This window comes from Chroicocephalus ridibundus, chromosome 4 (assembly GCF_963924245.1).
Source record: "Chroicocephalus ridibundus chromosome 4, bChrRid1.1, whole genome shotgun sequence".
Classification (NCBI taxonomy): domain Eukaryota; kingdom Metazoa; phylum Chordata; class Aves; order Charadriiformes; family Laridae; genus Chroicocephalus; species Chroicocephalus ridibundus.
Window position 1 is genome coordinate 52,911,216 of NC_086287.1, and position 26,980 is coordinate 52,938,195.

The 26,980-nt window shown below is 47.3% G+C and overlaps 1 protein-coding gene across 2 annotated transcripts in view; it reads left to right on the plus strand.

Moving 5' to 3' along the window:
- Nucleotides 1-20,190: 20,190 nt before the first annotated feature.
- The window catches only part of PELI2 (pellino E3 ubiquitin protein ligase family member 2), an 81,702-nt gene continuing 74,912 nt past the window's right edge, over nucleotides 20,191-26,980 (plus strand). The window contains exon 1 of one of the 2 annotated variants that reach the window (XM_063333201.1): nucleotides 20,191-20,430. In XM_063333201.1, the coding sequence (XP_063189271.1) occupies nucleotides 20,354-20,430 (77 nt within the window). In that variant the 5' untranslated portion in view covers nucleotides 20,191-20,353. The remainder of the gene's footprint in view (nucleotides 20,431-26,980) is intronic. The other variant, XM_063333202.1, reaches the window with a different exon arrangement.

Here is a 26,980-nt window from a genome sequence, read left to right on the forward strand (position 1 = left end):
CAAATAATGACCCCAAGCGTGATGGGCTGAGTCTGGTGGGCTCTGAGATTTCCCTGAGCAGGTCCTGCACCGCAGACGAGGGGAGCAAAACTCAGACCCAGCCCTCCCCCTTTTTGACTGGCACATGAAGTGTCCATACCACATAACTGATCTGCCTTAACTGCACTCAGGTTGCTGAATCAGGGAGGGAAGATGTCAAGAAGATTCCCCCCACCCCTTGCAAACTATAACGTACTATGTTGCCATTATAGGAGTATGATTATGTCTAGTAAGTAGGAATTACGGGTGCTTTGTCCCGTGGCAAAGGCAGATGGCAAAGTCATGCGGACTGTGTGGAGGGCTGCAGGCCACCCAAAAGGAGATGGCTTTTGGAGGCCAGGATGAAAGAAGCCGTTGTGCATGCACGTCTGCTGCCCAGCATGGGAAAGGCTTGGCAGTCAGCAGGGCTCATCATGTGTCAGCTCTAAGCACAGTTGCTGCCCTTTGATTTTGGAACTGAGGGGTTGGTTTGATCCCCTGAGGTAACGCTCAGCGCTGTGTTGGCCACCACGTAGACCAAGGGTGCTTCGGGCTTTGAAGTCATGGGGTTTTGCAGAAGTGTGTGATCATTCAAGGCAGTGCAAGACGTTCGTTGTGGTCTTCTCTCTGCACAAAGGGCCTAGAAAGATGCTGGTAGTGATGCAGATGGTGAAAAAGCAGATGTAAAGAGAGCAGGATAAGATGATAGCCACAGGTGAGATGTTTTAAAACCACTCCTGCTCCTAGCTGGCTTGCGCACGCTGGCAGTGTTGTGCCTCTCTCATATGTTATAGGTCCTATGCTGCAAGGGCCTGTTCCCAAAGACGATGGGCACACGTGAGTCGTGTCGCTTGGCCAGTGGCTGGTTGACTCCTTGGCACCTCTCACTGCCCATGAGCTGTCCTGGTTAGGGAAAATAACACAGGTGCTATCTGATACGTTAAAATATAAAAAGCCTTCTGGGTACCTGGGCAACAGGTTTCCCAGAGCTTCTTACCTAACTCAGTTCCTCCACTACCCGCAAAACAGCCCTGGATGGGTTATTTAAATGTAAAATTCATTTTTTCATGAGTAATGAGCAGTTTCAAAATACGAAATCTCAAAACACCAATGCCAAATTTAAAAAAAAAGAATAAAAAAAAAGGGAGTGCTTTCTGTAATCCAATTTTTTCAGTGTTGGTCTCAAGATTTTGGGGGGCTTGGTCTATACTTGAACAATTGCAGTTGGTAAGACTGATTTGAAGGACTATTACCTGTATGTTAAATCTCTGGTATTCACTTACATGTCATTTGTGTGAAAATTGAAGCCACCTTCTCCCTCGGATCTCCTGCTAATAGCGTTGTTTTAATTTGGGCTTGTTAATGGGCTGTGTAATTTAAGGACAAACCCCTGTGTTTGAAGCATTCCCAATCACTTCAAGTTACTCATCAGTGCTAAGGACTGTGCTGCCTTTGCAGAAGGAGGCAGCTGGAAAAAATAGGGGTCTCCAGATCCAAACTACAGGTGGATGTCTCCATCTCAAAGAAGGGGTTATGTACGTGTACATTTGAGTGTCCAAAAAATCAGGGGGCTGTGCATGCTTGGGAAGACACAGATGTCTTTGGGAACATCTATCTCCTTGCTGGAACAGCCCTCAAAACCCATGGTGTTGGAGTAAAGAGCTGGGGCAAAGGATCGAGTTAGTCATGCCCAGTTCAGCAGCTTGATGCTCCAGCTAGGATTTCTTCTTTGGAGATGTTATATCTCCTGGGTTTTTTCTCCCACTGCCTCCCTGATGGTCCGCTGGGCTCCTTAAGCAGGAGAAGGAAAAGGAGGAGGAGGAGGTGGAGGAGAAGGAGGAAAAGAAGGAGGAGGAGGAGAAAGTGGAGGAGAAGGAGGAGGCCAAGGAGAAGGAGAAGGCCTATCACACAGTGCTTGCTCTTCTGGGGATTTTACAGCACCCATGCCTGCTCCCTGAGCTTCCTGCCATGTCCTTCTCCTCTACAGAAGGATCTCAGTCTCTGTGCTGCTGTCTGGTCTTGTTCTTCCCCCATGGCTCCTACCTCACTCCTGGAAGAGAGGTCCTATATCTACTACAGCTTTAATTCATCCACCTCTCACCGTGCAAGACACAAGAGCAACGTTAAGCACATACACGCGTCTCTGCTAATTTACGGTCCAGCCTGGGAACTCCGTGGCTTCTGGATGTTGTTGAGTGGTTTTGCAAGCAAAATAAATATCATCCCTCCAGGATTCGGGCTGATAGCTTTATTTTAGGCATTTTCCCCACGGGGGAAATATAGAACCCACCCTTTAATTCCTTGCTGATACTGGTTCCTTCTGAAAAATGTTGCTCAACTGAGTCATGGGGAGAAGAAATACATCTAGTTGCAGAGTCAGTTCCCACCACTTGGAATTTAAGTCACAGACAACGTCATTCCACCAGGGTGTAGCTGCTGTGGGCACCTCGCTGGCGAGATGGGAAGTTGCATTGATCCTGTTGTGTGCATGCAGAACAGGTATCTTCACGATAAATCCAGTGCCAGTGCCTCACTGCAGGATTTCGTTTCTGTGGTGGGAGGAATCTTATTAACACGAACTTCAGAGGAATCCAGCACTGCCAGCCAGAAGACAAATGCAGCAGTGCTGTTGCCATTTATCAAATGGAGAATGACCTTTGCCATCCATTAGGATGAAATGAAAAGCTCTGGGCTTTAACTTTGTTAAAATGCACGTGGCTGTCTTTTTCAGATCTCGGCGTAGGCGCATTGCTGAGATTAATCAAATTGTGCATTTTACTCGTGTTTAAATGGTATTGTTATATAATTCAATCTCTGCGTGATTTCAAGACAGCAGGCAGAAGAATTACACTGAGCCTGGCTGCAAAATCACCCCGCTGTGGTCAATGGCTGAGGAGGCAGAAGGGGTTTGGAGCCAAGTGCCAACCTAATGTTTTTAAATCACATTGCCCAAATTCAAGTTACTTTTGGTCAAAATTAAATATGTGTGTCTATAAAGCTGTGTGTGCATGCTTGGGAGAGCTCAACTGAAGGCAATGGGTGCAGCTCACTCTGATCCGCATCTCACTTCCCGTGGAAAGAGGGTGTAGGGATGTTTTTTTTCTTGTATTTCACTTTGAAAAATTCTGATGTCCCAAGGAAAGGTGGCCATGATGAAAAGAGGGAGAAGAAGGCATTGCTGTGCTGGCTTTGGCCATCAGAAAGGGGACCCACAGAAGGAAGCGGGGTAGGGGGGAGGTGGGTGTCTGTGCCGCTATGCCCCTTCCCTCCAAGGGGTGGGTGGGTGGAAGGGGCTGCCACACCAGTGCACAGCAAATCTGGAAAATCCTCTTTCCAATAGCTATTGAAGCAGGAGACCTCAGGACATCAGTCTCTCTTCTTTACTCACACCTTGTATCTGACAGTCATCCACCAACACAAATTTGACTGCTCCCTATGAGAAGGAATCAGCTGAATGGCCATGTCCAAAGAGTCACAGTCAACAGTTCAATGTCCAAATGGAGATCATTTGGTGGTGTCCCTCAATGGTCTGTATTGGGACCGGTGCTGTTCAGTATCTTTTTTAATGACACAGACAGCGGGATTGAGTGCACCCTCAACAAGTTTGCAGATGACACCAAGCTGAGTGGTGCAGTTGATACACTTGAGGGAGGGGATGCTATCCAGAGGGACCTTGACAGGTGAGGACTGGGCCCACATGAATTTCATGAAGTTCAACAAGACCAAATGCAAGGTCTGCACCTGGATTGTGGCAATCCCCAGTATCAGTACAGACTGGGGGATGAATGGGTTGAGAGCAGCCCTGCCGAGAAGGACTTGGGGGTACTGGTGGACAAAAAATTGAACATGAGTTGGCAATGTGTGCTTGCAGCCCAGAAAGCCAACCGCATCCTGGGCTGCATCAAAAGAAGCGTGGCTAGCAGGTTGAGGGAGGGGATTCTCCCCCTCTGCTCCACTTTGGTGAGACCGCACCTGGAGTCCTGTGTCCAGCTCTGGGGCCCTCAGCACAAGAAAGAGGTGGACCTGAAAAACTATGATTCTGGTTAGAAAAACTATCATGTTTATAGGTTGTAATCCAACACGGATTTATTTCAGTGTAGGTCTGTGCAGATGCTTTATGTAAGTCTAGAAAGATCTTTTTTTTTTCTGCTTAATGTATCTGCTTATTTACAAACATAAATTAAAACTAGTTTACAGCATATGATGTAACAGGGTCTTATATTGAAATGATGGCATGTTTTGTGTTCCAGCTGGTGTAGCTCAGCTTGCAGATAAGATCATAATATTTTTGCATATAGACAAGCCCAGAAGCAAACTTATATGTATTTGTAGCTTCCATGCAAAAAGCAAGAAAAAGCAATGACCATGAGTGCTGGAGCTTTGTAAATCAACTGAGCATCATCAGCTGGATGACAATAGCCGGACAAAGAGAGGCCGATACCTGAGTGGAAATCAATCCGTTAATGGACAGGTTTTCTTGTCTCTTCCTAGAGTTAATGTGAGTCTCTGCAAGAGAGAGGATCTAAAACGATTAGCTGGAAATACATACGTTGTTTGAGAAGGGTCTTCAGGAAGCGTCTCTTTATCTAAAGGTATGTGAACTTTCAGTCTGCCGGTGACACTGATGTAAATCACCTCTAAAGTGGACTCGATCCTGGATTTTTGTTATACCAAATATCATGGATATCGGTATACAGGATGTGGCATTTATTTCTGGGTGCTTGTAATCAGAAAGTTTGCATCACTCAATTGTGAATCCATGTGTAAAAGTCATTCCCATTGTGGACCGTGAATACCTGGAGGAGCTGCATGGCACCGGATCCATGTCTTGCTCGGGCCCAGCTCCCCCCTGGGAATGTCTCTGCTATGAGAAACTGAGCTAGGAGGCTTGAATGGGGAACAAGTGACTAAATATTGACTCAGAAAAAACAAAGATCCCATTTAGATGTAAATGGAAAAGGTGGGGGGGTGGGGGTGGAGAAGGAGGAAGGAAACAGAAATACATAGAATAAGAGTCTACAAGCAGAATTATCTTGTTGCAGAATCCGTTTTCCAGACTTCCCTTGGTGAGTTATCGGCAACACTCCACATATTTGTGCAGCCGAATAGCTGCAAGGCACAAGTACATTCTCCAGTAGCAAATAATTCCCTTTCCTGATAACATCTTCAGCAGGGCTTGGCTGCAACGTGCAAGTGTAACGGCAAGGATTTTGCTCTGAAGGTGGGGGGGACCCAGCGTGCTGTTTGTCAGGCAGCTCAAATTCAAAGCAAAAGCAATATCTGCACCCAGGAGGGGAAGCTTTCAAAGGCACTGAGGTTTTCCCGTGGGAGAGAGGCACAGTGGTGGCTGGGGGACCTTTAAGCACCTGCCTTCGCCCTGTCTACATAGTCTGCATTCAAACTGCGAAGATGACAACCAAGAGGTGATGGGAGCGTTTCGGTTCTCAGCAGGATGGTGCTTGGGTACCAGCTCCACACACAATGAATTTTTTGGATGTGGAGAAGGCTGGGGAATGAGCTGCTTTGAGCAGACTGGTCTAGCGGGAGGTGTCCCTGCCCAGGGCAGGGGGGTTGGAACTAGATGACCTTTAAGGTCCTTTCCAACCCAAACCATTCTATGATTCTATGAAGAGGTACAGGGCAGGAAAATACATTATTTTTCATCTTGCTTCCCAGCTGTGGTGTGGATCTGGGCTGCTTGTAGGGTCCTCTAGCAATACCGGGATTTGGGCCTGAGATGTGTCAGGTGTTGGTGCTGCCGGAGCCAGGTCTGGACGCTGGCCTTTCCCATGACCAACCAAGTCCAGCCTCCCCCAGCTCTCCTCACCTGTCCACCCTCTCCGTTGCTGACTTTGATCATCTGCAAGCAGACTGTAGCTGTATTGACAATTAAACACAAGTGCTCCATTGCAGATATTAGCATAGACATCAGCACCGGGCTGCTTCTGAGTTAGAGCAAGGGGAAGGTCTAGCAGGGACAGCCTGCGAATTTAACAGAGTGGTTTCTTCTTTGCCAATAGCACAAGATGCACCTTGGTGGGAAGTGTCAACACTTCAGCATTTGCAAAACAGGGTCTGTCAGACCTCTCAGCATGAACATTAATTGCTTATACGTGGTGAGGCAGTGCAGCCCAACAGAGAGACCCAAACGATTCTGGTCCTGGTTCAGCTCCTCTGTGACCGTCCTGTCTTTGAAAGACAGGTTGTCCATCGGTGCCGCCCATCTGCCTTACTTTGGTCAGGGGGTTGTTACCCCTGGGTCTGAGAGTGCGTGGCTCCAGGAAAGGCTACAGCCAAGTTGGAGTAGATCAGATCTGGAAAGGTGGAGCTCACCCATCTCCCCAGCCAGCACGATGAGCACTCAGGACGTGCAAAATCAGGTTAAAACAATGTGATATCCATTGGTTCGGCTTGTTATTTCTCTTCTGTTGGTGTCACTAGCAGTAACTGACCAAGACAAAGTGGAGTACGTGAAGAGAAGGATAACTGCGCTTTCAAGGTCAATGGTTTTTCTGAGCTCCAGCGGGATAATAAAACACGAAGGAACAAAAGTCAAATCTCTGCTACAAAGCCCTGAGCCCACGTCGCAAAACTGTGCCACTAGCAGGGGCTCCTCCACTGCTGCTCATATCAGTCCAAGTTTCCCATCAAGGCGTCAAGCCTTGCTTGCCCACATTGGATTGGCTGCAGACGTGAGAGGTTACACTGGGTTACATGTATCCTACCCTCACCAAGCAGAAACACCTCTTTTTTCTTTCTTTATTTTTTCCACTTGCTGGAAAATGGGGGGAAACCCAAGAGTCTGTCATCCCGGAGCACGGGATTCAGCTGCTGCTCCGCACTGGAAGTACCAACACAAGAAAGATCGGTGGAAGAGCTCAGCCAAGGCACCCAGCTCCCAGCGAGTGCTGTTTATTCCCGTCTTGAATTTTCTTGCAAGATGACGAGCACGTTATCCTGGGAGATATGAGCCAGAGCCGTGCTTGCAAATTGAAATCCTGGGCCCTGCACACTTTCTGGGAAGCGGCGCATTGGTGATGAGCGCCCGCAGCAGGCTGTGCTTCACGGGGGCACATCTGCAGGGGCTTCGCTGCTTGCAAGGGTCTCTTGCTCCACAGTGGGAGGAAAATGTGATTTTTCCTGTACGGTTTTTTTTTGTGTTTTTTTTTTTTTTCTTTTTTTAGGGGAAGGCTTTACAGGCTGGGATTTGGAAGCTTTCCCAGTTTTTGCAAATAAAACTGCGAGTCTGTCTGTGGAGCGTTGGAGGAGGAATCTCAGGAACGTGGGAGCGTTCTCCCCGGAGCCGCTCTGGAGTTTCTCCTCTTGCTGCCTTGAAATACTCCTAAGGCGGTGGTTGTTTTGCACTTCTCCATGTGCTGGAAACAAAGGAAAAGTGGGACCTAACAGCAGTTTTATTTGAAATGGGCTCCAAAAATTGCAGAATTAGACCCTGCAGTTGCAGAATAAAAAGAAGGAAATACCGAGCTCATATTCTGCACAGGGCAAAATTAATACCAGCAGCAGTCCCGACAGCAGTCATTGCAGTTTGTAGAAGAGCTCAGGGCATCCTTGTATCCTGTTTTTCATGTCACCACACAACGGAGGCTGTCTATCGGGGCAGCTAACCAGCTTCCCAAACCTAATGGGACTTGAGCAAGCCAAGAGATATTCAATGAGCTGAGAAAAAAGGCTACAGCTGTCTCCCAGGCTGTATATATTAAAATGAGAGATGTTCCTCTCTTGTTGTTCCCCATCTATATGATGACTAATCACAGAATTTTACAGAACAAAAGCTTACGGGCATTGTATTCCCTATTTGTGAGTTAGGAGTCACAGCCAGTTCAGGAATGTGACGAACCCTGAAAAGAAGTTTTATCTTCTTAACCAAGGACTGGAGCCGCGCGGTGACACCAGTGGGATAATCTATTTCCTCCAGGCTGCTGCCTTAAAAATGTCAAGAAGTTAAAGGGATTTGAGTAAAAATAGAAAACGACATCCTGGATGACGAGTGAAGGCTTCGCGTCCGGCAGGGAGCTGGGAAAGGCAGGAAGGCACCAGGCAAAGCCCAGCACCAGCGAGGAGCCTGGATCACATGGGGATATCTGGGCTGGGATGAGACGAGGGCGAAAAAACCCTGTGGAAAGTCAAAAATCCACCCTGGCCATTTTCCTGGAGGAAACATGGAGTTGCTTCTGCTTCTTCTTGCTACTCTGCCAAGCACATGGGGTTAAAATGAGACGGGGCCAGGGCTCAGGCAGGCTCTGGGGGCCGGTGGGGTGGAGGTGGAGGGTGAAGCACCTTCTTCCCATGGCAGCGCCAGCGTGCACGGCAACCCCCTTGATTTATTGTACACGGACCATTTCGGCAAACAGGAGCTCTTGAAATTTCCTTCCCGGTAGCAGCCGACAGGCAATGGTGGCAGCCCCGGGACAGAGATGTGGGGACACGGAGAGCTGAGCGGTGGCACTTTTCCAGGGCTCGGTGCTGAAATATCGTCTCGGTATAATTGAGTGAAGAAGACTCTGTCTGTCCTCTAACAGCAAATTAAACATAACTTTGTGGGTTTGGTGGTTTGCTGCCAAGTGCCAATACAGCTCCATATTAATAGCTTATGACAGGATTATTCTCCCTGTTTTTGGCAGGAAGGAGCGCTTTGGCCTTAATCCTGCTTGTGGCTAAGGGAAGAAACCCAGCACGTCCCCTGTATTTACCAATGGCGTAACTCTTCACTCCCAAATATCGTTTGCATCCCAAATTTTCAGAGATGAACAGAGTAGAATGACCCTACATCAACCCAAAAATGCTGCTGAGTGATGAGGAGGGGCGAGGACCCTTCAGATGTGTCCCAGATATTGTGCTCAGGCTTCCCCATGAACATGGATTCCCCTGTGTCACCGTGGGCACCCATCCTCGCCCAAAAATATAATATAATTCATCAGGTTGTTAAATCAAGGGATCTTTAAATATTTGTTTATACCTGTAGCAAGCTCAGCATTTAAATGCCTGAAAGAGGGGGAAAATAATAATAATAATAAAAAAAGAATAGGGCTGGAAATAGAGATGTGAAAGGGATTTGAAGTGGTAGGTTTAGGTAAAGTACTCAGCACACAACCAGGTCAAAACCTCTTTGGGGGGCAACTGGATGAAAGCTCCCACAGCATTAATCCTTTTTAAAAATCACAGACTCCAGCCAGGGACCTCAGTGGTCACGCAGAATATATTTAAATGAAAATCTCTGAATTGCACACGTAAAATAGTTTCCTGGAAAGCCCAGCATCCCACCCTTCCCTGCGCTTGCAGAGATGAGGAACTGGCCAGAGACGCTTCAAGGGCTTGATTTTTGGGAAAAGCTGAGTTGTCGGTGCTAGAAACTGAGCTTTCCTGAATTGAACTGGCAGCAGCGCTGGAAATAAAAGCAGGGTTTTTCTCCAAGAAGGAATTTTCAAAGTTTGTCAAAGTTTTGACTGGGTAGGTCAGGATTTGCTGGTTTCTGTGTGGGCAGCAGGGCTGGGCTGGCACTGGAGGCTTTTGGACTGTGTGGGGGGGTGCACAACAAAGATACGTGTGTGCAAACCACCAAAAACCTCCAGGAAAAATGAGGACAGCCTTGAATTTTTATAAGGAGGTCAGTACAGCCATGGCTTTGTGCTTCCCACGGACCTGCGGACAATGTTCCTTCTCACTGTTACACATTTGCAAAGAGGAGGAGAGGAAAAAAAAACCTAAAAAAGTCAAACTTTGTCTCCTTCGCCCTGAGGGTGCCAGCCATACCCTGTGGGCACGGAGGAGGTGGTGGGGTGGCTGGGGTGGAGGTGACATCCTGCAGCACCGAGCTCCCATCCGTGCGGCACAGAGACGACGAGAATTTTGGGAGACAGAAGTATTTATCTCGACTTCACGCTGGAAACCATGGAGAGTAACCAGGAGTCAAAGCAGGAATAAATAACTACAGGGTGGGGGCGGGGGAAAGGCAACCCAAGGCCCCCAAGATGCTTGAGTCTGCTTTAAAGCTCTCACGTGGCACAAAACAGAGACATCTGCACTTTTTCTGTGTCCCCTTATCCTACCAAAAACACAGAGGAGCATGTACCCACCCGCACGCAAACATTTCTGAGAGAATCCAGGCAAAGACACACTAAAATATTTAAATGTAGCACCACGCTCAGTCCATGACCTTTGCATAATTAGAAACTCTTTCTCTTTCTGATCATGGAAATGCCCTGTGGCTTCTGCCTTTGTTTGGATTGCTTATAGTCTCCATATGCTCCATTTGCATCCTGAAATTATCGATCGGCTGCGCGTCTCAAATGTAAAGATTTATAAGCGGCGGTGGTGGGGCTGGAGGTCCCAGGTGGTGGGTTTGCAGGTCACCGAGGCTTTGGCTGCTGCAGATGGGACAAGCAGAGGGGTTGAGCTGCGTCGGGCCTCGTTAATGAGTTGCAAGTTGGGCCAGTTCTTGAACGAGGAGGCTTCCTATGGCTCTGTTTCCATCTGTTCCCAAAAATCAGGCGAGCAGAACCACAAAATAACTCCCGGCTCGCACACAGGGCTGTCACAGCCTGTTCTTCCTTGTAAAGATGTCAGCGTGTTCCCACCGATGGCTTCATCACGTGCCTGGAAATCAGTGGGTTTAAGAGCCTGCGGAGAAGAAAATGGTACGTGTCTTTTTCCCCAAGCAGGTCTGGGATGCTCGTCATATAATCAGCCTGGCAGGGGGCTGTGAATGCGGCCACAGGGCCCTCTCGTGTTGCTTTCACCCTTTGGAGAACCGGAGCCGTAAGACCCCGTCCTTCCCCTATTAAGTCAATGAGATTTCGCCACCAGCTCTACTGTTCCTTTCTATCCAGCTGGGGATTTATAAGGTTGCTTTTGCTTTCCTGGATGCTTTGGTTTGACTAAAACATCTGAACCAAGGAGTCCTTCGTTCCAGAAGGCAGATGGCGATTTTTATCAGCAAGTGGTTTCCTCTTCGTTCTATTCCTTCAGTAACGTATTTTCTGTGGCTGTAGTTGGTTGTATGCTATATATACATGATCGCTAACACTTTGTGTTATTCATGTTGATTTTCTTTCAGCTCAAAGGCTTTTTTCATTCATCTTCTGTCTCTTAATGGCAACAGCAGGTATATGTGTGCTCTTTTTGCACAAAAAAATGTCTCACAGTCTTTTCATAGCTTCTTCTACTGTTTCCATACAAAAACTTCCCTAATTTAACATAACTAGTAAATCTCAGCAACACATAACAGTGCCTTTTCCCTGTCTGAAAGGCAAGGAGCTCTCAACCTCTTCCAAGATAACTCGGCTCCTTTGTTAAGGAATGATATTATCTGATGAGGTACGAGGCATCTTCATCTCTTAACGATTCCAGTGAAAGCCAGCAGCAATCAGGGGGCCACCAGAATTGCATTTCTCAGCCATTACCTTATTGCTGTGAAATACAGTTTCAGCCATCCATCTGCTAAAGAGCCCATAATAATGACAACCCGACCGGCGTCCCGGCTGATCCTTACAATAGCGAGCCTTTCGGCTTACAAAGCTAATGACTTACTAATTACCCATACCGAGCAGGCGTAGGGGAAGTGACCATCCATAACCACCTGTATCCAGAAAGCTCCCATGACCAGGAGGAAGGCAGCGCTCGAGGTTTCGGGAGCCGCAGTTGCACGTTGATTTAACAGGATGTCTCAGGACATTGTTCCTTTTGCTGCATCTTCCTGACATCTGTGCCCAGCTGGTGGTCGGGATTTTTGGTGGGATGTTTGGTTTATTTTTTTTATTAGGTTTTGGTTTTTTTCCTCATGCTCAGATTTCAAGGTTTCGGGGGCAGCGACAGCCCCTTTTTTCCCGAGTTTATCCATCGCCTGGCTGAAGGCAGGCTGGAAGTCTGCCAGGAGCACCTGGCAATGCACTTAGTAAATTATAGTAATGAAAAGAATGTCAAATGCTAGGAGGTAGTTATAAGGCTTTACTGATGTATATACTTTGAAGGCCAAAGGCTGCTTTTAACATATTCAGGTATGACCTGGCACCTCTTTACCCTAACCAGATGCAGAGGAGCAAACTGATTAATTGTTAGGTCTTACTGCCAGTGAAGTCTGAACTCCCAAGTAGTTATTAATCACAGATCCTACAGTCATTAGCAAAAGGGGTTTTTTCTTCTCTTCTAAAATTGAATGCACGTATTGGTGCTGCAAAGATTGCGAAAGGCAGCACTGAGGAGTCTGGGGACACGAGGTGTCCGGCCCCCCATTGGCTCTGTGCTTTTGGCCGTGGAGCCAAATCCTGCTTGGGAACAGCACGGGCTGGATGGCACTGGAGATGTGGAGGATGTGTCTGTAACCCGCTGATTATCTGCTGGCTGAATGGGAGCCAGGGGACCATTGCTCGTTTCTAATATGCGATAATTTCTAAAACGCATTTCATTCTCCGCAGCTGAAATATGGGAAAATGATGTTTCATTTTAAGTGTCTTTGTGGGTGTTCACGCTTTGCTGATGGGTGAAATACTTTGGCGCCAACAAATTGGGAAAGAGGTTCCCGACGCTGACATAGCGGAGCTCCCATTATCCTGGCACTCCTTGAGCATCCCCTGAAAAGCTGATTCCTTGGTTAATAAAGAATGATTGCGTGATACCAGCAGGTAGAGGAGGCTTTCAGCACATGTGGGGATCAGTGCAATTAGCTGACAAGCCCTTGCAACAGGAGCCTTTCACACATGGGCTGAGATCTCGCACTCAAGCTTTGCCAAAGTTTCATCACTGGAAAAGCAGAGCTCCTCTCCCACCTTATATCCTGCAATGATTTGGGTGTTTTGTTCTGGTCAATGGGGGAAGTCTGGTTGATTTATGGGATGGCTGAATATCTCTTTGTAGATGGGGACCCAGCCATCTGCTCTCGCAGCTGCTCTCCTGGGGGGTGGGGAGCATCATTGCCAGCAATGGTTCCCATAGTAGGATAGTGTGGTCCAAGCCTGGGGAATAGGTCTCACCAGCTTTGTCTGCTGGGATGAAAGTCAGAGTAGCAGAATTTCCCCTAAATTAGGTATGAGTAAATTGTAGGGAAACTATCCCCATCCTCTACGTCCCACCACTGTGGTAGTGTTAGCTTTCAAATGGAGACTAAATTTAAAAGCAAAAAGGGGCAGCATGTTGGAGAAAGAAAGCCCATTCCCAGCTAAGCAACTGGGGAGGGGGAGAGCATCCTGCAAAGAGGGACGTGGTGATTTTAGAGGGGACTCGGCTCTGGGCTGCAGGTCTTTGCCACGGGTTGGAGCTGTGGATGGACCTGGATCCTCCTGGGGAGCGGGCAAGAAAGGCAACGCTGAGATTTGGGTTGCCAGTGCTTCTAATTTTGGCAGACACATACAAAATATGTTTATTCCCCTTTAGCTATCACAAGTCCTTCAGGAAAGAAGCTGTGAAGAGGGCGCACAGTGCCGGTGCTCCGGGGACGATGGGTGAGCTATGGGGCAGAGAGCGGAGTGCTACCCTTGGCTCTGCCCCACAGGAGAAGGGATAGGGACCATCCACACAGAATAACTGATGTCATTGGAAAAGATGTACAGGAGCTTCTTGGCACATTTTATTTGTCTTTAAGACTTATGTTGATCTCTGAGCTGCTCTTTCAAGAGAAGGACCTATAGTGACTGTAAAACCTCAGGATGAGGTTGAATGATAATAGCTCAATTAGAGCCAGTCATTACACAGATATGGCTAAGGTCATCTTCTCTTTATGTACTTTACTTGGACATTTTCTTGCTGGGTCCTTCTATAACTCTTTGCAGTCAGCTTAAAATTTTTGGCTTCTCAGCAAACTTTCTCCTTATGATCCAGCTGCCTGGTCAGGGCCACCACCACCACAAAACCCCAGTGACAGCCTCTCCCCAACAGGAAAATGAGAACCTATTTCTAGCCTTTGGTTTCTCTTCTCGTCAGCTGCTAATCCATGAAGCCCTTTCTTTATCCCATGCTCATCTCTTTATTGCTTTGACATCTCCTACAGCGGCAAAGTTTTCATGAAACCCAGGTAGGTGATACACTTTCAGTCCCCTTCATAATATTCACTGAGTGCTTCAAAGGATGTGAATGCATTATAAACTTTGACTTCTTTCTGCAAAAGCCCCCTGTTGCCCTTTTCCCGGTGTATCAGATCTGCTAAACGCATCCCTCTGTATCCATATTTCCCTGTACTTTATTGTGTTTCCTACTAATTTGCCTATTGGTCAGACTGATTGGGTCACAGCTCTTAAGCTTGCCTCTTCAGAAGCGGGTGTCAAGTTTGCCGTTTCCCATCCGCTGCAGACAAATACGCTTAATTATATTTGAATCTCTTTACAAGTCTCGGGCCAGTGACATCTCACCCCAGCAATATGCACCTCTCTCAATTTACGTGTTTATTCCAGAATCTCTGTTGGTGACACTTGCATTGAAGAAGCTCATCAGACCCATTCCAGATAAAGAGGGTTTTGCTGTGGGATCTCCAGCCCCGCCTCCCACTGCAGACACCTGGAGGGCTCTTTTACCCGACCCACCAGGGTTTTATTTCACCCGAGACCTTTCACACTTCCACTGCTTGCCGGCCCCAACAAGTGCCAGGTAGACTTTCTATCCCTGCTGTGTTTTCACATGTGTTTTTATGCCTCTGGCAAACTGTTCTGCAACATCTTTTTCACTTGCCTGATTGTGGTTTTATATTTGCCAGTGTTTACGCTATGTTCTATTTTCCTCATTTAGGCGTAGCATTTTGATGGCTCTCTTTTTTGTTCCTAATAGCCGCCTTCACTCTGCTACTTAACTTCTCTGCTTTTAAAAAAATCCTTTAGGGTCTTTATTAAGAAGTGTTACATGTTCTGCTGGAGCCTGTAACATGTCTTTAAGCTGCTGCTATGATACTTGAAAGTATTGTATCCTTTCAGCTCTTCCATTTAATTTTAAATGTAAGTCCCCTTTCTAAATTGTAGGCGTTACAGTGAATCAAGACCATGACATGGCATGGTGGAAAATTAAGACAATAGCATGTCCAAAGCACACAGACAGTTTCCCAAATGGACAAAAAAGCAAATCTATTTTAGCCCGATATATGTTGGGCACTGAGCCCCTAAAACACAGGACTGAAAGGGTCTCCAAAACATGCTAAGCTCAGTACTGCATTATTATGAGCAATCACATAATATTTTTCCTGTAGTATATTTATCCAAATTAATTTTAAAACATCTACAGCTCTTCCGATGCTTCCACTTGGTGGCTGCTCGAAAGCCTCAGTGCCCTGAGAGCTGGAGACTTTCCAGCCTGAGAGGTCTGCACCCACCCAGGCGGCACCTCGTTGATCCTAACCTTGGAGCTGAGACAGTTTTTCTCCTTTAATGGGGTATATTCCCCACCCTGGAGCACCACAGACGGGCCGCTGCCACCCCAAAGATCAACTTTCCTATCCCCAACCACCCGCACCGATGGTTGAACATAGACCTCATCCCGCTCCTGGAAACCGTTCTATTAACGGCAATAATATAGGGCTGGGAATGGAAATCTTTACCCCCATTTTTGTGCCGATTCCATGTACCGTGAGCTCCACGTGCAGTATAAGCCGCAGGTACGATGCAAGGGTTATTTACATCTTTCCATACTTTCTCTCTAGTTCAAGCTGGGTCCCTAAGCCCTGATTCATAAAAGCACTGAAATACTTAATGCAGAGTCCAGCACATCTGTAAGTACTTTGTTGAATTAGAGCCTTATTAATCTCCCTGCATTTAAAATAACTTTTTATTGCTTTTTAAAAATAAATGGGCATGTACTATTTCTTCATGTTTGGGATTTTTTCGAACATTGATTTTTAACGATCTTCTGGCTCGAATGGGTATCCCTCCTTCCAGCCAAGCAGCTGCTCGCGATAAACCTGGGAGCAAACTCGCTCTTGCAGTGACGATGCCACTGGGAAGAAGCTCCAAGTTATCTGCGATTCCCACTTCCAGGGGGAAAAGAACCAAACCTCCCTGAGGAGCCACGCCGAGCCATCCCGAACCCCAGACTGCAAGGCATTTTGAGTTGAAAAATAACGGAATGCAGCTGTGGGTACATTTCTCAATCATTTCAATGGATTTGGGGGAAAATGCCAGCCAAGCGTTGCTTGCACCAGTTGCAAAAAGAATTTTTGGAGCTGGAGGAAATAACAGTGCTGGGGATCGGGGCTGTGATCTGTGTAGGACGGGGAGCCGTGTGACATACAGCAAAGCCGCTCCCTCCTCCTGGCTCCGCTTTATTAGTCAAAAATCTAAAATTAAAAATATTAAAAGCAGGTTTCCAGTGCTGGAAGAAATAGATCCTTGGAAAATTACGGGATTATAGAATAGTTTGAGCTGGAAGGGACCTTTAAAGTCCACCTAGTCCAACCCCCCCTGCAATGAGCAGGGACATCTTCAACTAGATCAGGTTGCTCAGACCGCCGTCCAACCTGGCACGGAATGTTTCCAGGGATGGGGCATCTCCCACCTCTCTGGGCAACGCGGGCCAGGGGCTCACCACCCTCAGCATAAAAAATTTCTTCCTTATATCCAGTCTAAAACTTCCCTCTTTTAGTTTAAAACCATTCCCCCTTGTCCTGTGGCTCCCCTCCCTGATCCAGAGTCCCTCCCCAGCTTTCCTCAGCCCCTTTAGGGACTGGAAGTGGCTCGAAGGTCTCCCTGGAGCCTTCTCTTCTCCAGGCTGAACCCCCCCAACTCTTTCAGCCTGTCCTCACAGCAGAGGGGCTCCAGCCCTTTTATCATCTTCGTGGCCCTCCTCTGGCCCTGCTGCAACAGGTCCATGTCCTTCCAACAGGTCCATGTCTCTCCTGTGCTGAGGGCCCCAGCGCTGGAGGCAGCACTGCAAGGGGGTCTCCCCAGAGTGGAGCAGAGGGGCAGAATCCCCCCCTCACCCTGCTGCCCACGCTGCTGGGGATGCAGCCCAGGCTGCGGGGGCTTCTGGGCTGCCAGTGGCACGTTGCCGGCTCATGTTGAGCTTCCCCCAACTTCAGCACCCCCAAATCCTTCTCAGCAGGGCTTGTCTCCATCCCTTCATCCCTCAGCCTGGATTGATACTGGGGGTGGCCCCGACCCAGGTGCAGGACCCTGCACTTGTCCTTGTTGAACGTCATGAGGTTCACACAGACCCACTTCTCCAGCCTGTCCAGGTCCCTCTGGATGGGATCCCGTCCCTCAGGCGTGTCAACCACAATGCTCAGCTTGGTGTCACCTGCAAATCTGCTGAGGGTGCACCCGATCCCACTGCCCACATCATTGATGAAGATATTGAATGGTACTGGTCCCAGGACAGATCCCTGCGGGACACCACTTGTCACCGATCTCCATCTGGACATTGAGCCGTAATTGCAATGAGAAAACCTACGATTTGCTGCCCCAGCAGCTCTTAAAACCCCTCACAAGGCTGAACCTCCCTCTTTGCTTGCCAGCATAAATACCCCGTGGGGAGGCGCAGAATGAAGAGACTGTGCGTGTACAAATGAAGCACGTTTCCAAGGAAAAAAATACTGCAGCACCCAAGCGGCAGGGGTCATCTCACTCTCTCCTACCACAGGTACAAGGCGGGCTGGTGCCTCCCCACCCCAGCACAGCTCATCCACCTCTTACGAATCCATCAAGTGCGAATATTCCCCTGTCAGTCCTGCTGGGCTCTTTATTCCAGGCCTGCACATTTATTTTTCAGCAATGGAAACCAGTCTAGTTTCTGCATTTAATAGTTTTTTTCAGCGATGCAAACCAGTGCATTTTCTGTAGTTAATAATTCCTGCATTTCTGTATTTAAATACAGCAAATGCGCTGGTTTGCACACCAAAAAAAATGTGCAGGCTTGGCAAAAGGGCGTAGAGCCTTGCAGTTACAAGCCTGGTGTGCAAGGCTCTGCACAACTTTTCTCTGTTCTGCAAAAAACGTAGCGTTAGAAAATGAGAAAGTGGGGGAAAAGGGGCAAAATCAGATCATAAAGGTCCTTTCTCGTCCCTCCATCCCCACGCGGGGTTGGGGGAGCAGGAGAAGATGCTGTAAATCCAGCCACGTTAATGGAAGATTGGATTTACAGGAAGCCCAGCTGAGCCGAACTGTTTGGGAGGGTTTTTTGGAAGAGGATTGAAGTTTGTTTGCGCCGTGCAAAAGCCAAGCTGCCGCGAAGGTCTTGCTGTCAGGGGGAGAAATGGGAGAAGTTGAAGAGGATGCAGCCAGAAGGTTTGTTTTTCACACTGTTTTCGGGGCCGTATTTGTTTTCTTTGACAGTGACTTACAGCCTGGCTTTCTTTTCTATTTTGTTAGGGCAATAAAGAAGATAAATCTGTAATAATTCAGCTCTCTGTCTTTAATAAAATCTTGTCTTCTTCACACAGCCCCTGGGAAGATCTCCATTTCGCAGCCTTGTGAGATTGGCTGGGTTTTTCCATTTCACCTCTTCACCAGAAATGACAGAAAAATAACATTACCGGGAAAATTAATAGCTAAATACAATTTCAGGCAGAGGGAAAGCTTTCGGCAGGAGGAGCAGGACTCGATCCTGAGTCTGACCACACCGGCCTGGGGGATGCTTTTCGGCGAAGGCCAGGAGCAACGTGGCGGCTGTTGCAATTACTTTTGTCTTTGTTAACAGGCTCCTGGGTTGGAGACCTCAAACAGCAGCTAATGAGAGTTTCCATCCTCGACGTGGATCGATGTCGAGCTAATCTTTGTTGGTTTTGTGCTTGCGCCGGGTACCGAGGAGAAAGGAAATCAAGCTCCGAGCAGAGGGGGCGATGGGGGAGACACCGAGGGGGGAAAGTCCTTGGAAGTTGCTCTAAAAAGTTTTGGGTTTGGGGTTTTTTAGCACCCTGCTGCCTTTTTAGCCTGGGTTTCTGTCGCACGAGGCCTTGGTGTCTGGGCACATGCCCTCAGATGTCCATCTGCCCACCAATTTTTTGTCATAATGACTCCTCTCCCCCAAATTTCTCAGAAATGGAATGAAAATGGGTTTGCACTTGAGCGCTGTGTGTGGGCAGGTGGTATTTCAGGCAGAGGCCATGGCCTCAGAAATGCTGTGGTCTCCCGCTTTCACTCCAGACTTTTTGCTTTACTTTTTTTTTTATGGAAAGTAAGTTTTTTGAAAGAATAAAGAAGCCCTGGCACAGCTTCGGAGCAGACCTGTGATGCTGGGGATGGCGGTGGCGCCTGGAGAGAGAAGTTGGAGCACTGAAAAGCGACAGCTTTGTAAAGCTCTTGTAAAGAACTTGTAAAGAACAAAGGCGAGGGGACATTTCTGCAGCCCCAGAAGAAAGCACCGGAGAGAAGAGGCTGGAAGATGGGCTCTACAGCTCCTTCCTCATCTAGGGACGAGAGACCCAAGAGCAGCCATTTCTTGGCCAAAGGTGCAGAAGCTGATGGTGTTTGAGACTGCCATGTTGGAGACTGTGGGAAAGGTGTAGGAGTTGGGTGGTTGTCTGGAGCCCCCTCCTTCTGGGGCAGGAGGTGACCTAGGAGCTCCTGGGAGGGAATCCAGAGCACCACAGTGATCCAGAGCCCCCCCCATCCACCTGCAAGTGTCCCAGAACCACCCTCCCAGGCAGAAGGTGGCCTGAAGGCCCTGGAGATGATTCAGAACCCCGAGGTGATCTAGAACCTCCATCCCAGACAGGAGGTGCCCCAGACCCCTCAGGTGATCTAGAACCAGCCCTCCAGGCAGCTGTGGGTCTACACACACACACACACACCCCCACACACACACACCCCCTAGGTGATCTGGAACCCATGACCCCCCAGGCAACTGACCTACAACACCCCCCCACCATGCTCTGGACCCCTCCGCGACTCGGAGTCGTCATCCCCCCCAGCTCCTCCCCCCGGCTCCGCCCCCTGCTCACCGCTCCCCCTCCCGCCGGAGCGCGGCCCCTTTAAGAGCGGCCCCGGCCCCTTTACTCTATGTTTACATAACACAGCGGGGCCGTACCACTTGCGGGCGGGGAGGGGGTGTGTGTGTGGTACCGCTCCGCCCCGCCCCTTTCCGCGGGCGGTGAATGGGAGCGGGAGGGGGCGTGGCCACGCGTGGCCTGGCCGGGGCGGGGGCGGGAAGGGGGCCGCTTCTCTCCTCCCGCCCCCCCGCCGAGGCGAGTTGGTACGGCCCCCTGGGTGCTCCGCCCCTCGCTCCCCCCACCCTCGGAGTGTAGTGGCCGTTGTCGGGCAGCCGGTGGCTCAGTGCGGGGCGCAGCGCGGAGCCCGGTCGGGACGCGGTGTCCCCGGTCTCCCGTCCTGTCTACTCTCCCCCCCCGCCCCCCCTCCAGCCGGCGGTGGATGGGACTGTAAGCGGCGGGGTGACTTTTGCGGCGGCGGCCCCCATGTTTTCCCCCAGCCAGGAGGAGCACTGCGCGCCCAACAAGGAGCCCGTCAAGTACGGGGAGCTGGTGGTGCTGGGGTGAGCGCTGTGGAGCGGCGGCGGGGGGGATCGCCACCGTCCTGAGGCGGGAGGGAGCGCTGGAGGGGACCCGTCTTGAGGCGGGGGGGCAACCAGTGTTGAGGCGCTGGGGGAACTCGTCGTGAGGGGGTGGTGGGGCCCGTCCTGAGGCGGTGGCGGCGGGGGGGACCCGTCCTGAGAGGGGGGGTGATGGGGGGGAGGGGGGGGACGCATCTTGAGGCGGCGCGGGGTCCGTCCTGAGACGGGGGAGCGGCAGGGGGGTGTCTCATTTTGAGGCCGGGGAAGCGACGCGGGGGGACGGACCCCGTTCTGAGTCGGCGGCAGGGCCCGTTCTGAAGCGGTGGAGACCCGACCTGAGTTGGGGGGGGGGCTCAGGGACTACCCCCGTTCTGAGGCGGCGGTGGGGCCCGTTGTGAAGTGGGGGGGACCGGCGGCGGGGTCCCCGTCCCCTCAGGGCCGTCTGAGGTAACGCGCGGAGGCGCGAGACCCCGGGGGTGTCGCGCGCCGCTTCCCGCCTTTCCGCCCCTGTCGCCCCGCTGCGTGGGGGGCGGCCCGGGGTGACCGCGACCGTGGGGGAAGAAACTTTGTGTGCGGAGCTGGGGGGCGCTGAGCTGGGGGGTGTGTGTGTGCGGAGTTCGGAGGGGAGAGGCCGGCCCCCCCTCCTTCCGCCGGTGCCGCCGGCAGGTGCGACCCAGGAGCGCTGCTGTCCCCGCCGCCGCCTGCCGAGCTCTCCCTGGCGGCTTCTCCCCTCGTCCTCCGCCGCGCAGATTGCAGGGGAGATGACTTCGGAATGAGGAGGAGAGCCGAGGTGGGGGGGGAAGGGGAGGGAAGGAGGAGGGTGAAGCACTTATATTCAGATTCGTGGTGGAAATGTTTATTTTCTCAGCTTGATACGGATCTTAAAGTAATCCGCTTGGTATTATGTTCTTGCCCTGCTGTTAAAGCTTGAAGCCTTTCTGCCGAACGCCGTAGAAGCAGATGAGGGAGAAGCGTCTAAGCCGTGCTTGCTGAGAGCCCTCGTGAACCTTATGAGAGATGCTTGATTTTGATAGTTTAATATTTAGAAACATATGGTTAATGGAATAATTTTTAGTAATAAATAAAATAGAAAGGTTTCAAGCCAGCCGTGAAGCAGAACAGTTACAGCCTTGCTGCGTAATTCAGCCTCCCCCAGAATCTGTTACATATTTGCTGCAAGGTCGTGGAAAACCTTATTCTGGTTTGTTAGGGAATTTTTTTGTTTTGTTTTGGTCAAGTCGTTTCATAAAGAACTGTGTTCACCTCTGCAGAATAACTGAATTTCTAGGAGCAAATAAAAAGAGCAGTCAGGACTGGGTACTCGTGTGTCCCATGGTGTACCTTTTTTCCTTAAGGGATGCTAAATGTTTCTTATCATGAGACTGGGTCAAGATACAGTTACCATGGAATAAAATATGGCTATTACCACAGATGTGGCATAGCTGTCACTTGAAAGACTTGAATTGAAGTCGAGTAACTTGATTTGGGAGAAATATCCATATCAAATTAAATTTAATAAAGAAACGTTCTTACTGTTTCAATTGTGGAAACAGAGGGTAACCTCAGCTGTGCAACACTGTCTCTAACAATAAAGTCATAGTATAATGTTGAATCTTTAATTAAATTAGAGTGCATAAATTGATGTTGTGCTGCAGAGGCTTTTTGTGCACAGCTGGAAGCATTTTCCTTTCTGTTGCTTTACTATTTTTAGCAGCAGTTGAAAGTACAGAAGTATGAAATGTTTTGTCTCTGATCTTAACCTAGCAAAGTCTGGTGTGCTTTTCCTTTAATATGGAAATGCATTGATCTCAGCTTATCAGTTCTGCCAGAGGTCTTGATCTTCACTGCTGTGTGTTGAAGCATGCCAATAAAATTTAAATAAACTTTATATGACAGAGTTTAGGTTTTATTTGAGTATCAGCTGTTCTCTAAAGCTATTGAGGTTGTACCTTCTGGGTGTTACAAGTACTAAAAAAGCAAACAAATCCTCTTGTCCTTGTAGTAGAATCATGAACAAGAAGTCTGCTAATGGGCAGCTGAAGCTCCCTGGTCATTCTGTCTCTGTAAGCTACGCTGAAACAATAGGGCATTGGCTCCCACAGCTTACTGACACCATGTGCTTGGTGGATGTGATGTAGAAATAAGTAGATGTGATGGAAGCAGTCCAGGAAACGCCATGACTTCAACAACTACATTTTCCATTTTTTTTGACTGGAGATTGGGGTTTTTAGATCCATTTGACGCTTCATGAGTTGATTACTGTGTTTCCCGTCAGATGTCTTAAATGTTATATGTAGTGCCATAAATAATACAAACATATCTCTCTTTTTCTTCGGTGACTCAACATTTGTGACTAGGAACTCTTGGAACAGCTTAAGCATCTGTTCAGTATTCTAAAAAAAATAAATTCTTAATACCTGTTTTGTATTAGAATCTTGTAATCTGGAGTTCTGTTTAAATAAGACAATGTAAATCTGCTCTCCTCTCTATAGTGAAACAGACCTGTGAACCGCAGAAGCGTAGCATTGCAGCTCTTGTTACAACTGCTTGATTAAAATTGATAGAGTGACCTCACAGCTAGGTTTTTTTAAAAAAAAGTTCTTTTGGGACACTGTGTGGTTTGTTGGTTTTTTTACTTATTTTTTTTAAAAGCATTGATTGTGATGTTGATGAATAACTTCTGTCTTGAGCTGTGAGACTTTTAAATTAGGTGGTGAAAAGGATGATGAAAAAAGGAATTGGCATACCTGGCAAACTGCTGAGAGTCCTGTTTTTAAGATGACAAAACTTTATCTTTTGCTCTGACTCTCTTAGCAGTATTAAAGTAAGGTTGTTCTATACTTGACCTTTAAATCATGGGGAAGGCGTTCTTTTGGCAGTAGGTAGTTCTCCCACCAGAACATGTTCCTGTATTGTCTCGCAATAGTTGTGATTGCTTGTCTGCACGTTAATGTGATCAGAGGGTAAGGCCTAAGGCATTTGAAGTCAGTCATTGCAGCAAATACATTTCTAATAACCTTCTTGCAGTAGTCCGTTACGTATTTTCTGTCAGTGATGTGGCAATGCATGTTTGGTTAAGATTTTGTCGAGGTTTACGTAATCAATGTTGTAGTGAATAAAACCAGTTTATGTAAAACAAGCCAGACAGGTCAAGATGGATGTTAAAGAAGAGATCATCTGCTGATTGTGAGTCTGCTTGTGGAATCTGATTGTGTACATCTGCTCATAGCATCATCTGTTCACAAAAGGCTATGGGTTTCTTGGTGAAGCAGAAACATTCATATTCTAATTTTTTTTTGGGGGGGGGGAGGGGGGAGAAGAGAGGAAAAAAAGCTGTATTTGAAGTCCTGTCAAAGTAATGGCCCATTATATATTCCTTGGAGCCTGGGGCTGGAGGGAATTTTGAAGGAGATATTGAATACAGTAAGGAGTACCTGAACAGAGCATCATGGTATTCGTATGTTTCTTGTCAGTAGCCTTCATTTGATTTGTCTGGTTAGTGTCTTGAGGTGTACGTCCTGTCTCTTTCCTCCTGCTAACCCTTTTCTCTCCAGTTTTGAATTGCACCGTGAAGAATTTATTCTGGTGTAATGGCATTCAGGCCAGTGTGGCTTTGTCTTGTGGTGCTAGTCCCTGACTGCGTGGGGTAGCTTTTACTGAAGGCGGGTGTAAGTGGCCTGCTGCTGTTAAATCTCCCTGTCTTGGGGACTGTGTGAATGTATCTTTGTAGACTTTTTCAATAATAAATGTTGGTGTGCAGTTTTAACTTCTCAGAAGAGTCACTTGATTAAAATGATATAAGTTGAAGGAGGAATACCAAAGAAGCTTATGTTTCAGTCAGTGGTTGAGTTCTTTAGTGATGAAAGAATTCTGTTATTGACATTAGATACTTTCAATGTAGTGTATTGCAACCAGTTCTAAGGAGTTTTGGATGGGGTTTCTAATAGATGCGTCCATGTAAGTGTAATATTTCTTACTAACCAAAGACTTCTATTAGCTAGGAGATGCATCGTGGTGCATCCTCAGCTGAGGAAGACTTTGTCTTATAGACTTAATGGGTTTTGCAAACCTAATCCGTATTTTTATCTAACTAGGCAAAACTAAGGGCTGTTGCTCATTGTTGTTACAGTGGTTGCTTTGAAATCACTGTCAACATTTGATGTATAAATTTTCCAGAGTCAACCATTAAAATAAATGAATATTAACTTACAGGCTGCAGTGCCCAAAGGAGGCACTATGAATTGGTATGTGAGCTTTGCTTAATGTGGACTGTTAGATATCCTCAGATAAATAGGATGTAGTTCTACTTAAATTTAACCTTTTGAAAAAATATAATAAAAGTCTCATCTGTGTTTACAGTGATAAATTCTACAGTAACTTTTGGAAAGTTTTTCTGATTGGTGGACCGCTTTATACGTGGAGCAAATCTAGATTTGAAACATGTCTTTTTGTGTTAGTCTGAAGGGACCTTCATTTTTAAACTCTTGTTTCTCCTACAGGCTTTCTCTGATGGATCAAAGCTCCTCCGTAACCGCTACCTCCTTGATGAGCTAAATAAAGTTACTGAAGCGTTTCCTCCTTTTAAGCACACTTCCAGTTTTTAACTCTTCTGTTTGGCTTTTCGTGGAACTGTTTAGTTAATCTCTTGCTGTGCAGTTCAGAAGGAAGCTGATGCAGTTTTCCAGTAGTGTTGACAAATACAGATGCAATATAGTATCTCTGCTTGTCCTTGATAGCTGTTTATGTCTCTTTATGGACCAAAGACAGAGGAAGGGTCATCCTGGCTATGGCATTAAACTGGGGACAAATGTTGCATTTATATGGATTTGCTGTGTGATATCAAGCTGAAGCTTTGTTTAATGATTTTGTAATTTTTTGCGCTATATGGTGTAGATATATGGGTGAAACTGCTCAGATGACTTGGGTTCTGCTTTCAAGACTTATCTAAAAATATATTTTAGGCTTCATTTAAAGGAACATCGATAGCAAATAATGGTAGCCACCCGTTAAATACGTTCAAGGTCATGATTCTCTCTGAGAATCACTTGCTTCAACAGTCATAGCTGGAAGGCTGCTGTTCTGGAGAAACTAATTTATTTTTTTATTTGATATCGACAGTGGCTTCTTGGAGACCTTTGTCTTGTGCTTAGTTTATGGTGGATCTTATATGCCGCATATTGAGAATATGCGATCACTGCCAGTTCAGAGCTTGCAAGTAGATTAATCAAACACCAGAAGTATTGTGTCTGAATAGAACACTAACTGCAATGTAGAAAAAAAAATAGTAGAAAGAGTTATATTTGAGGGAAACATTTGTGGATTGTTTCAGTGAAAGCTTGTGTATGGCTGGATAGAGCAAAGCTTTTGTTTCAGTTCAGCTAAGAAACAAAACATACCCAAGTTGGTTCTCTTGCAACTATCCTGTTCCTTGGAGTACTTCTGACTTTCTCAGAGTGCAGATTTGTATCCAGCTATAGGCGTTATTCACAGCATCTTGTAACTGATGTAAAATCAGAGAACAGAAACTTCAAACTCTAAAAGCTAAAATCTATATTTGTTGAAGCAAATCAGAGTATCAAACATCTGCATGTTTAATGCTCCTTATAAAAAGGAAACTGAGTGCACTGTGGAAGTTAAACTGTAATCCCTTTGGCATGTAGAGCCAGTAGGTCACACATGCAGAAGTGGAAGACTTAGTTGTTTTTTTTTTCTTAAAATATGGGAAACAGACTATTTACTCTGAGTAAACAAGTCTGAGAAATGTAAGACATTGTTGCCTTTGACTGGTGCACTTCCCATATAGAACCAAATAGCTGCTCCTTTCCTATCTTGGCAAAATCAGGGATGCATAGTTTTCTGTTTTCAGCTGAAATTTATAAAACAGTAGATACCGTGAAAGTCCACTTGGTTCTACTTTAAAATACGCATATAAACCTAGAAATTACTTTCTAGGCTATTAAGACTTTTTTGTTGTTGCTGAAAGCAGCATCTTGCTTAAGCTATTTCATGCTCTATCTTAATAGCAGGCTGTTTTTCAACTGTGATTACAAGGTTGCTTGAGAACAGATTTTTCCGAAGAAGTCAGGAACTTTTTATTATCCAGTTCAAATTATGGCTGGTTTATACTCATTTATTATGGAGCTAATGCTGCTCTCTAACTTGCTTAGTCCTTTTATTTGTTAGTAGTGATAGCACGTATCAGCTTGATACTTTGAGAAGATGCAACCTTCTTTTCCTGTACTCTAAGCTAATGAGCTGCTGTGTGAGCATAGTATGGCACTGAGCCTGAGCCAACATGCCTTGCTGAAGGTAGGGTTTATTAGTTCAGAGTGCCAGCAGAGAAGTTTTACAACTGTTTGCAAAATACTATATACATGCCTGTAGGCAGCAGCTGTTTAGGTAGGTTGAACCAGTCGTAATGTGCCATTTTTCTTGTTGGTATTGTCTGCACATGCTTTTGTTCTGAATCTGTCTTGATTATCTGTGACTAGTATGGGTATGAAACTTTCCAAAGACAGCTCCTCTAGCATGT